This window comes from Leuresthes tenuis, unplaced genomic scaffold (genome assembly GCF_036924035.1).
Source record: "Leuresthes tenuis unplaced genomic scaffold, fLeuTen1.0.hap1 SCAF_14, whole genome shotgun sequence".
Taxonomy (NCBI): Eukaryota; Metazoa; Chordata; class Actinopteri; order Atheriniformes; family Atherinopsidae; genus Leuresthes; species Leuresthes tenuis.
In genome coordinates this window covers 24609343-24621980 of record NW_027325368.1, presented here as the reverse complement: position 1 = coordinate 24621980, position 12638 = coordinate 24609343, and the positions used below count along the sequence as shown (strand labels likewise).

The window sequence follows — 12638 nt, the reverse complement described above, 5'->3', positions numbered from 1 at the left end:
ACACAGCTTTGAGCTGGGACTACAGTTACAGGACTAAACCTAAGACCAGACCTGAAATTAAGATACATTAGTTTGGTCACGAACTACCATTCATAAAGTGTCAAAATGTAATGACTAAAACTAGAGATGCCATAACACTTACCCTGAATGTTCTCTGAGCTCTTCATTACTCTAAACATTTGTGTGAACTATGTGAAAAGTATCAAATGTTACTTAAATGTTACACCCTTAATTTTATTTTTATACTATCTATGGATTCCCGCTGTTTGTTTTTTTTTTTTTTTTCGGGGGGGGGGGTACTTTTTAAAGATATCCTACAAGATTAAAACCATGAATTTTCAGGCTTTATTTATCATATAGTGTGATATATGATCACGTGTAATAGATGGCAATGTAAATAGATCATTAATTTAAAATAAGGTATTTAATATCTACTTCATGCAGGTTTATTTCTCACGTGTGATATAGAAGCATTAGAAAAGTGCTGCAGTGATCTTTTTTATGCAAAGCACCACCTGCATGTATAATTTTAAGCTGGAGTTCTAAGTTAAATATATTTTTTGTAATATATAAATACATTAATTGTCTGTAAATATTTTGCTGTAATAAATTATGTATGTTCAATCACTGCAGACTTGTGTCATTTGTACACTACTGACCCCAACCGCTGCATTGTGTTTGCAAGACCAGGAAAAAGGTGGATTTAGCTTTAGAAAGGAATGGTTACATTAAAGCTCCTCTGTGTCTCCTCACAATAGGATCAATCATATGTTATTTTAGGAACCGACATGACACTACTTTTCCTTTTCTTTCTCGTCTTAATCCGGAAGTATCAATAAATCTGGAAAACCGCTACAATGGGGATTACTAAACTCACTGATTTGATCCGGTCAGTTGCTCGCGATGCCATTTCTCATAAGGACATCAGTGACTACACAGGTAACAAACCTGCTCACGCGCCATGTTCTTGGTTCTATTTTGTGTTCGACCTTTGTGTAAAAGAAGTTGCTGCTAGCCGCTAACGTTAGCATGGAGTCTCCTGGCTATTAGCTTTGCTCAAAGCATCTCGAAAGTATTATCAGGCTGATGAATTGTACTGGAAGAGTGAACGGTAAAAATGTGGTTACAACGGTAAAACACCGCGCTAACCACTGGCAATTTTAACATTTAAATTTCTGGCTACTTTACATTTCTAAAAACTTCTACAAACTCAATCAAAACATCAACATAGCTTAATTTGAAAATGAGTAACCGTTGGGGTACTGCACAAAACCAAGGTATGGGATTAAGCCGGGAAATGTTGGTTATCCTGGTTGAGTTTAGCCTCAGATCGGTTGCATGAAAGCAGCTCAAACTTAACCCGGTCAAGTTACTATGGTGATTTATTATCTGCAGCTAGCCTGCTCCAGACCAGGCTAACAGCCAGACTAAGATTAATCCTAGTGATTCACCTGTATTTCCACCGTCAGTCCTGTGAGGAATTAATGTTTTACAGCATGTCCATGGTCTTTCTAAGTGTGTTGCATCATTTTAATTATCCTGCATTAAAATATTACATACATAATCATTTCTCATTTAATTTAGATCTGCTGGCTGTTTGTAATTGTATTGTCTTTTTATATTGATTCAAGTGGTAGTATTATTACTAAGGCCAAGTATTATATTGCTATGCTAATGAATACTGCTTGTCAAATTGCTGTCAGAGGTTTTATAAATATGTTTTTTGCAGTAATTGAGATTATAGCAGGAATTATAGTTATTCCTCCCATTGACCTTTGGAGGATGTACTGGATGAGGAAGCCCTAATCCTCAGACTAGCATTTAGGCATGAAAGAGTCTTCCAGGACAGGTCAGACCCATTGGCCTTTGGAGATGTATCTCTGTATCTCATTGAGAGATACAGATTCTCAGGTGATGGACTAAGATATTTATGTAGGCTGCTGGATCCAAAAATACAGCACCGGACCGCGCAAAGCCATGCTCTCACTGTACCACAGATAGTCTGTGTTACATTGAGATGGTTTGCAAGTGGGAACTTCCTTTATTCTGTTGGGGATGCAGATAACCTCAATAAAGGAACCGTTTGCTGCACAATAAGACATGTTTGTCTGGCACTGAAGTCATTTAGCAACATATTCATCCCCTTCCCTGGCCACAGAAGACCCCTCTACATCAAGGAGGAGTTTAACAAGATTGCAGGTAACCTCAATTTCATTGTGCAACTATTAGTTTCTAATTTGATCAGTCATAGTTGGATGCTCACTATTTTTGTTACAGATTTCCCCTAACATCATTGGTGCAGTGGATTGCACACACATTAAAGGTCATTCCTCTTGACTCCCCTTGCGGACCCCCAAACCCCATCACAGCGGGCCTACAATCATGCACACAACAAAACAGGGGCTTGAATCGAGATGACCTTCGGCCTTCTAAAATCTGGGTTTCAGTGCCTGCACCACCTGAGGGTTTCACCCGGACAGGGCCTGTGATGTTATTGCTGTGTGTGCAGTAATGCATAACATTGCAGGCCTAAGAAAGAAGTAAATCAAGATTTCACAGGACATAAGCCTGTGATTTCAATACAATGTATGAACCGGATCATCTTCTGCAAAATGCTCTTATATTTAATTTTAACTTGCTACCAGGTCATTTTATGGCCATACAAATTGAGGCAAAATTATGAAGGATAGAAAGATAAAATGGCTCAAAAGGTAACGATAAAAATAGATTCAATGACACACATTGTGGATAATTATTTGCACTTAAATGGGAACTCCGGTATTTTTAAACCTAGACCTTATTTCTGGCATGAAATACGTTGATCTACTCATCAAGAACAGTTTGGCGAAAGTCGGCGTCCTTCGTGAGCTATTTAGAAAACTTACGCTCGGCGTATCGGTGGATGAAGTGGTCCCAGCAGAGTACCTGTGTAGAAATCCCTCCGTTAGCTCTCCTATAGCTGCAAGTAGCCACATAACAGCACCTATGAGCTAACAGAGCTATAGTACATGTTCGTTAATTCATTCTTCTTAAAGTATTGGTGAAATAAAGACAGATAATGCCTTATTTAGAGGCTGCATCGTTCCTGCCCTGTTCACTCCGTTATATGGATATACGCTGATCGCGAGTTATGTAAATTGCTTCTGATGGACGCCGACTTTTGCCAAACTGTTCTCGGTGAGTAGATAAACGTATTTTAATGCCAGAAATAAGGTCTAGGTTTAAAAATACAGGACTTTAATAATACTCTACGTTTCCTGAGTAACATGCATCTCTACTTGCCACTTTTAAAGTAACGTGTAACAACAGTTGATTAGTGGACTTGAAAAGTAACTCCTTTAGTCCTTTAATTGTTGCCTAATTTTGACAATTCCAGTGGAGTGTACAGTTTTGGGCTACTTGCGCATTAAGCTGGTCCGCTATTGTCTGCCAGGCTTTCTCACGTTCTTTAATTATGGTATTTGTATTGCATTTGTATCTTTCACCTCTTCATAAAACAGGAGCTGTTGTTCTGTGGCGGTGAAGTATGAAGCGTGACTTTTATCCATGTTCCCATCGGTGATTCTGTGAGCGATCGCGAGGTCTATTTAAGTATGCCGTGAACACGCCCAACTATCTTCTATCTTCCAACTATCTTCTTCTATCTTCTATCTTCCAACTATCTTCACCTGGCTTAACATAGCCACGCATTTTCGTCCTGGCTCGGCAAACGTGCAACCAGTTAAGCCAGAATGCGGTCAAGCTGGGCTTGCTCAATTATCCTGGATTTCTTTATTCTAGTTTTGTGCAATACCCCGTGTGATAAATCAATGCTTGAATGTATTTTTTTTCTCAAAAAACACCACATTTTTACATCAAGTTTCAAAGTTAGTGAATTACATTATTTAGTATGTTAACTAGTCTAAACTTGTTTACTGCAAAAAAGTAAATGAAGAAATGAAATGCCAGGAGAATTAAGGATAACAACATTATTCAGTTGTGTTTATAGCGCATCAAGTCACAACAAACATCATCTCAAGGCACTTCAAAGATACAGCTGAGGGTTGAGAGCTCAGAAAACAGTGGACAACAAACACCATAACACCAACCCAGGGAAAACTGCTGTGAAAGAGAAACACAAGTTAATGACAATAATAATATCATATGTACATGGAGAAAAAAGAGAGCAGAGTGAGAAGAGGTGCATCATGGGAGGTACCTCAGCAATCTAGGCCTATAACAGCATAACTATGAGATGTTTCAGGGTCACCTGAGCCATCCTGAACTATAAGCTTTGTCAAAAAGGAAAGTTTCAAGCCTATACTTAAAGGTAGATTCCTGGACATATACTGGCAGCTGGTTCCACGGAGAGGGGTCTGATAACTTAAGGCTCTGCCTCCGATTCTACTTTTATAAACTCTGGGATCCACAAGTAAACCTGCAGTCTAAAAGCAAAGTGCTCTGTTGGGAAAATATCCAACTATGCGATCTTTAAAGTATGACAGAGCTTGGTCATTAAGAGCTTTATATGTGAGGAGAAGAATTTTAATCAATGATCTCTCCTGTTAGTTCTCATCAGAACTCTCTATATATAGCAATGCAGTGATGCACACTGAATATTTTCCTCTGGAAACTGAAGAAATAAAACTATACTTGTAACCTTTTTCCTACCCTTGAATAGAAATCGGTTAAATTGTGCCTCTATCAAACTGTGGGTAAATTAAAAGCCATTGTGTAATTTCTTTTTCATGAAGCTGCAGGTTTATCTATCCACAGGAAAAATCATTGCACTGGATACCTCCGTTGTTGTGAACCAGTTCCGAGCAGCAACACCCACTCTGAGGTGAGTGTGAGTATGATTACTACAGACCAATTCTGTCTTGCTATACTGAGCAAAAGTTTCTCGACCATTAAAAGCTAACTTTGTATTGTTAGACTGCATAATAGCACACTGGGTCTTTGACGTCTTTATCATGCCATGTCACAAAAATGATATAAATGTTAAAGAGTACATGGAGGTTTCCTTTTCTCATTCAGAATATTTGAGTGAAATGTCCTTGATTTCCTCTCTGTAGTCCGCTGACTGGTCTCTTCTTCCGCACACTCACCTTCCTGGAACATGACATAAAGCCAGTCTTTGTATTTGATGGAAAGCCTCCTGTGGAAAAAACACCTGTTGTAAGAAAATCTTGACAAATATTTTTTGACTCATCTTGTTAGCAAACAGTGTCTTCTTGTATTGCTTTTTAGACATTTGTCTGTCAGACAGACAATCTTTTCCTGTTTAGCTTATCGTGTCTGTGCAACTGGTGTAATTGCATGAGACAAATAGAGGAGAAATCTCAAACAATGTAACACATCTTCCTGCAGCTTGAGAAGCGAGCTGAGGCAGCTGGTTGGAATCCCCCCAGATGTACAGGCACAGGTATAGCTGTAGAATGTGTTTAAAGGTTTCATAGTAGTTTTTGAATGCATTATATTCCTGAGAGATAGAAATTTTCTCAAGATTCTCAAATTAAGCTTGAGTTTTCTGTGTTCACTGCAGCATCCTCCCAGACGAAGGATTGTCTTGAGCTCCTAAAGCATCTGGGTGTACCTGTCATTCAGGTACAACCTGTTAACATATTTTATACCTTCACAATCTTCTATTTCTTACCCCACTTCATGCCATTGATTTTTTAAATCTGTCTTTATTCATCTATCAGGCTCCAGGGGATGCTGAGGCACTGTGTGCCCACCTGGTGAAAAAGAAAGCTGTTGATGCAGTGGCTTCAGAGGACATGGACACGTTGCCCTTTGGAGCTAATATTCTTATTCGCCAGCTAAATGCCAAAAGGGACAGGTAGGAAATGAGGAGGTCTTGTGTCGGTCAGAGTAGTGTGTTGGTGTTTCCTTTAAATAATCCATTCACCAGCATGGTTTACATTGATGCTGGCAAATCTCCTCCGCATGGTTCAGATGTGTGCAATCCCTTTTTGACAAACAGTCTGCATACCATGAAAATGTTAAAGTGGACAACTTTCCTGAGCTACTTCGTCTGAGCTAAAGAGTTTGTTTGCATATGGTATTAACATTAGTCCAGGCTGATCCGATTACATGTGAACCATGTTAGGTGAAGGTGTAAAAGCACTCAGGATGCATTAAGATCTCATTCACTCAGACCATATTTGAACGTGGTCTGGGAAGCATGTGACCACATTCTTGTAACAAAGACAAAGTCACAGTGTAAAGACAAATTAAAATATTTTCAATAATACTTTAATAATCCTCAAAGGAAAATTATATTGCTGCAGTATAAATGATTATTAAAGATCAATTATTTTCTTTTCTTTTTTTTACAAATGAACAACAAAATAGAATAAAATAAATATTGGCTGATGAACATATAGAAAGTGTAGCAGAAAGAGGTGGAGTTGAAATGTTCCGAAATCACCATAAATAGATTGAGGTGTTTTGTGGCTTGGCAACCACTTAGCTGATAATGTCACACTCAGCTTTGGCAGGTAACACAGGTGAACTCCCTCTGCTGACAACATGAACAGGAACCCAGAGCCAACAGCCTAACATTTACGATGCAGAGTTGCTCCTTCTCAGTGCGTATCCAGGATTCACATCTGTTAACCAACATTGTAATCCCTTCTCCTTCACTGTTACTGCTCCATCTGCAGGCTCTGTCTGCAACTATTACTGGAAAGTTGAGCCGAACATTAAAAGTTGAGCCTCATAGATTTCCATTCGTCCTTTGTAAGGCTTTTCTTTAGACAAGAGTTCAGTGTGCAGAAAAGTGCCCATAAATAATTAAAAAAAAAACCTCCCATCAATTTAAAGAAAAAAACATTTCTCATTGGTTTTAGAACAGCGCAGCATTGATGGGTCCCAAAAGCAATTGATGATGCCACAGATTTCCATCTGGTGTTACTTTTTGCATTCAGGGGATCAGCGTGTGAGCTGTAGTGATGTCTGACTACATCCTTAAATTCCAAGCATGTTGGGAAAACAACAGTATCAGTGCAAAACATGAAAGCACTACTTTAGGCTGTTTGGTTTGCCCCTTCTGAGCTACTGTAGTATCATGGCAGTGCAACATGGTTCCATGCATTAATTTACTCTTGGTCCAAAAATAGAGTGTTTATTTTTAATGAATGGCAGCCGGGCCAAAATCTGTGTTGCATGGTTGCAGAATGTTTCAGTGAGCAGATGGGAACAAGGTGATTCTGGAAACAAAACAATAATTATGGAAATTAGCTGCTATCTTCAGAATGCTTTATTGTAGTTATGTTCTAAAGCGCATTAAAAAAAAAAAACTCCCACCTATAAGCTACCCTGCAGCAATGTTCCAGATTTAATGTTCCCTGTGTGAGATTTTCAAATTGCGTCCCAGTGTATGTACCGAAAATCAGGCAGAGAATTTCAAGGATTTCTCATTATAGACTGACTGTCCCAGTTACAACATTTTACAGCCATATACTCGATTTGCCCTCAGTCAGCAGGAATTAAATTATAGGGACGTTTTTATCCATTTGAAGCACAATTTCAACTTCAGCATATCACAGTCATCTGCGGGTAGTCTGTGAAAGTGTGATATGATATTTTTTTACCATGACTTGGAAAAATGCAAACACAAACCACCATGCATTGTATATTCCACTCTTCCCAGAGCTGCTCTCTCTGTTCACACTACAGTTTGTTTTGTTCTTGCCACAGCTTATCTCCCATGAGACCTCAGATGGAAACTTGTCCTTAAGCAAAGCTTCAGTTGAAATTGTTTCTCAAAATGTTGTCGGACAATTATGATAACAACCTGAACCTTATTTGTTTCAAATAAATGTTGTTTTACTTTGCAGCTGAAGATTGCCCACATTATTTATTACATCTCAGCAGTTTCATAGGTAAATACTGTTGTTGAAGCTTCAAAATTTAAAATCTGAGAAATTCAGGGTAGGTTTACGAGTTCTGTCAGTAGACTTGTGTCTTTTAGACAAGTGTCCATTGTGTAACTAGTGATTTCAGAAAATTACTGCTTTTGACATAGGTTGCTCTCTTGTAGTGATATTGTTATATTTTTAGGAGACGAAGCTAGGAATCCTGAAATCAGAGTATGTCCAGTCCGCTGGTGGCTTCCCACAAAGCTATTTTAAACTACAGTAACCCTACAGTAATGCTCCAAAGAAAAGAAGACGCACTTTGCTTTTTATATTTTATCTAGCAGGTCACAGCAGCAGCCTGTCGGACAAAAATAATCTACAGGCATTAGCAGATTATTTATCGGCAAGATCAGGATTATTGGCAGCTTTTTTAACATTTTAATACATAGAATGTATCAAGGCAAAGATATATATGGTCTTGAGTTTTTACTATTGCTGTCCTTCCTCAATGTTTTACCCTTTTATACAACTAAGCAGCCAACTCTCTGCTTCCTGTTTACACAGGCATACACATGCCCAGTGTACACTTGTTACTATGAACTGCAATTATTTACGATTTCCTGTTTCAATGCTAGTCTGGATGGAGATCAATTTAATTTTAAAGCTTCACCTCACAGTGAAACTCTAGATATTTGGCTGATAGACCAGCTGGCTGACACCATATCTCTCTTATGCGAGTGCTGTGCAGCATTATTTACAAAAGGCCAATTAATTGCTTTATTTGACGAATGCCTCTGGGAGAGTTCTGTGCTGATCTGATCTGGATTCCATGCTTTTTTCTGCAGTGAAGTAGTTGAATATTCCCTACCCAAGCTGTTGGAGAAACTCCAAATTAGTCATGAGGAGGTAAGAATGAAACCCTCATTCATATGCATTTGAAAGCAACAGTTTCTTATATCACAATAACATCAATCTATATGGAATCTTGACAAAGAAACACTTTGCTATAATTATTCAGTTTGTCGACTTCTGCATTTTGCTGGGTTGTGACTACTGTGACAAGATACCTGGTTTGGGTCCAAAGAAAGCTCTGACATTGATCCAGAAGCACCGTACCATTGAGAATGTGGTTTTGCATATCAATAAACAGGTATTACTTACATGCAGCTAAAGGCCATTGTTGTGCTGTATTTCAAACAAAACTATAAGATCTAATGAGTGAAAAAATATTTTTTTCCTTCAGACCCATCCTGTACCACATTCCTGGAAATACAAAGAAGCAAGGAAGATATTCTTGGACGCACCTCAAAGCCCAGTTCCTAAACTCGTCTGGAAAGAGCCAGATGAAGAGGCCGTGGTGAGGTTCCTCTGTCATGTCAAACACACCAAGTATGTACTCATCATTTGCTTCTCCTTTTCCTTTTAAAATGTTGTTGGACTTTGAAATGTTAATGACTGCAGAATTAATTTGTGCTTGTATGGTTTTAGAGAAGAAAGAATCCGTCATCGCATGGCAAAGTTTCGTGAAAAGCAAGAAATTAAGCGGGAGGAAAAGGAAAAAGAGAAGGCAGCCGGGCACAACAGGCAGACCCACATGGAGGAATTCTTTAGAGTTACCAGGAAGAGAGCACATGTGAGCCAAGTGAAAAAAATCTACAACAAAAATAAGTTTTAGTTGTGTGCATTTTTAAAGCTTATTTAATTTAGTCACAACTGCCTTAATGATAAAATTGTGTGCAAATGCACGTGCAAAGAAATTACAGCGTCTTTTAACTCTAAGATTTTACGTATCCGGACATGAAAAGAATAATTTGATCCTTCTCTACGAAGCAGGTTCAACACATTCAGGGTATCTTCGGGTGCTCTGGCTAATCCTGAGAATGGAACTCACGCTAAATTGTTCTACAGTGCTGGTTATTGACTCAGTAAGTCAACCCAGCTTTTCCAACTCCAGATATGCGTGCGCTCATGTCAAATGAGTGGAACAGTCATCAGCTGACAAATCGCAATTTGATTCTAGCTCACTGAAAAGTAACACAGCTGCTGCTGCCAAATCGGGACGGAAAGATGGCAAATGAAAAAATGATGCTGACATTGCCTTAAATTAATATCACTATCATCAATATAACTGCCACTTGATCAAAGCATGTTGATCTGATAGATTTATGATCTCGTGTTTTATTATTTAATGTAATTCAAAATTTTAGTTTTATTCTGCTGATAAAAAACAGGCTCTTTAAAATACTCTTTGCTTCACATAGGCCAAATGAACAAACATAAAAACATTTCAAACTAGTTAGTGGTATTTCTGTCATCCAGGTTCAAAAATGCTGAACAAAAGGTTTTAGTTGCCAAGTGATTTTTACTAGTTTTAAAACACTTTATAAGACATATGTGGATGTGAATCTGAATGCACAGACATCATTTGATGCAATTTTTCAAATTTGACACACTGAGCATATCCTGTATGAATAAAAGACAAGTAAATCTCATAAATGATTCAGGTTTGAAAAGAATAAAATCTTTAAAAGTCAACGAAAATGAGCCTCAGAGTAATCAGTCTCTGTTTAAGGCTCCATAAGCATTCCCTTTGGCTGACACGTCTCTTATAAACGCTTCTGGGTGAAAGTCCTAGTATAGTCGGTCTTTGAATGTATTCGCATTTGGAGAGAGGCTCTCTCGCTGTCCACCTACTGATATCTTTTTTATTTTTTCTAAGAGAGAAGTGACTGGTCTGGAGGCGGTGCTTTTACATGCAACCTAACCTGTTCTGGAGCAGGTTAGGTTTCCAGCATAAGATGCCATATTGATACACCCCTGTAAGGAGTGACAAGAAGTGACCAGCTTCGTGATACTGAAAACTCCACAGCTGAACTTAAAGTTACCTTGATAAGCCACAAATCCTGCTTCGGGTTACAGGCCCAGGTCTTAAAAATGAACGAATACTACCTCAGATGAACAACATATAACATAATACTATTCTTCATCTTCTTTCGGCCTCTCCCGTTATCAGGGGTCACCACAGCGAGTCGATCTCGCATCATTGACTTGGCACATGTTTTACGCTGGATGCCCTTCCTGGCGCAACCCTCACCATTTATCCAGGCTTGGGACCGGTACTAGAAATACACTGGCTCGTGCTCCCCAGTGGCTGGGCATATAACATAACATAATGCTATTATTTAACAAAAAACTAAGCCACATGCAGAAGCAGTGTGTGAGCAGCTAAGTCCAACCTTAAGTGCTTCCATAAGAATTAAAGGGGTAAGTAGCATCCAGGAGCTGCTAATCAAATGCACTTGATTAATTGACCACCAGTGAGTGTGAGCACCTCTGTGAAAACAGAAGTTTTGCCAGTTTTCTGGTCTGGAGCATTCAGGTGTGTGTTGACAGAATGCCAAGAAGGAAAGACCTTAGCAATGACCTTAGAGAAGCATTTGTTGCTGCTCGTCAATCTGGGAAGGGTCAAAAAAGTCATTTCCAAACTATTTGAAGTCCATCATTCCCACGATGTGAGAGACTGATACATCATACAGAAAATGATTACTTCACCGGCTTAAGGTGGTTCTACAAACTGTTGAATCATGGTGTGTAGTTTTTCACACACTGTTAAATAAATTATAACACAGTGACACAATTACCATGATTTTACAACCTGGTAAAATTTCTCCTTGTGTCGCAAAGGTGTAAAAATAGAATTGAACTAAGACACATTTTCTTTCCCCCAATAAGATCAATCTTTCTGTTGTTTGACACCAGTCATGTGCATTTGTCTAAACATTTGTTATCTCTGTTTTCCTATAGCCTGTGGAATCTACATCCTCATCAGGTGACAACAACAAGAAACACAAATCAAAATAAACCTGCTGTCATCTGTCTCCCTGTGTAGATATTTGAATATTATTAATGTATCAGTTGACAGTTTGTCAAATTTGTGATCTAGACCTTGAATAATAACTGCAAGATAATGTTATTTGTACAAAATCATTGTGCTACATTCTCAATATTAGTTTGGATGGTTTTTTTTGGTGTCACTAATTATTTTTTAATTCTGGCCGCTTTAGAGGCATATGTTTAATTTGTTGGATAATAGTTCAGCTTTTACAAGGACCTTAGTTATGACCTTATTTGGAAGAATCCAAAGTAAGCATCATGCAAAACATCGATTGCAAGCCTTTGGTCTCTGCATCAGCACCAGCAGCCACCAATCACACAATAATGCAATGTAGTCGAAGGAGCAGAGTTCATGACAATACAATTCACTGAGCAGCTCCTCAATGCATCAAGCAGTTTCCTGAAAACCCACCAAGATGAGCAGAGCAGGAGGTGGACGACTATGAAAGAGAACAGTGTGATCATTGTCAGGGAGGCCTTTCCTCAAGCCAAAACTGGAGACAGAGTATGTCTCTTCACTAGATATTCAATGAGCACCTGTTGTGTAAAGGGAGCCAAGGCAGAGGCCAAAGACTTGAATTTTAAAACATGTAGTAAAGTGGTTTTATGTCTGAAAGTGAGACAACTAATTCCTTTGGAAATGTTTTTTTTTTATGTATAAAAAAAAAGAATTGTGACTGGAGAATACATTATATGGTTTCTATTTTTAAATTATAAATAACATTTGAGTCTATTTGGTTGTGTGGTGTTCTCGTGATTAAATCCAAAATGTAAAAGAGCCGTGTTTTTTATATCACATTTTATTCTGTAGTATTTCCAGTGAGGAGTGCTACTGTTAAACTATTTACGAGGCATCATTCCAAACCAACAGATGGCGCAGGCGCGGTGGGAGCTGGCGGT

The 12638-nt window shown here is 38.5% G+C and overlaps 1 protein-coding gene across 1 annotated transcript; it reads left to right on the top strand.

The window, feature by feature from the left end:
• Window positions 1-679: 679 nt before the first annotated feature.
• LOC140268419 (probable flap endonuclease 1 homolog) lies at window positions 680-12471 on the top strand. Its single transcript, XM_072363263.1, has 11 exons — window positions 680-939; window positions 4756-4822; window positions 5055-5157; window positions 5350-5404; window positions 5525-5586; window positions 5685-5821; window positions 8690-8750; window positions 8863-8994; window positions 9088-9233; window positions 9333-9477; window positions 11649-12471. Exons 1-11 carry the CDS (start codon window positions 858-860, stop codon window positions 11703-11705), a joined length of 1047 nt encoding a protein of 348 aa, XP_072219364.1. The 5' UTR covers window positions 680-857; the 3' UTR covers window positions 11706-12471.
• The last annotated feature ends 167 nt before the right edge of the window (window positions 12472-12638 follow it).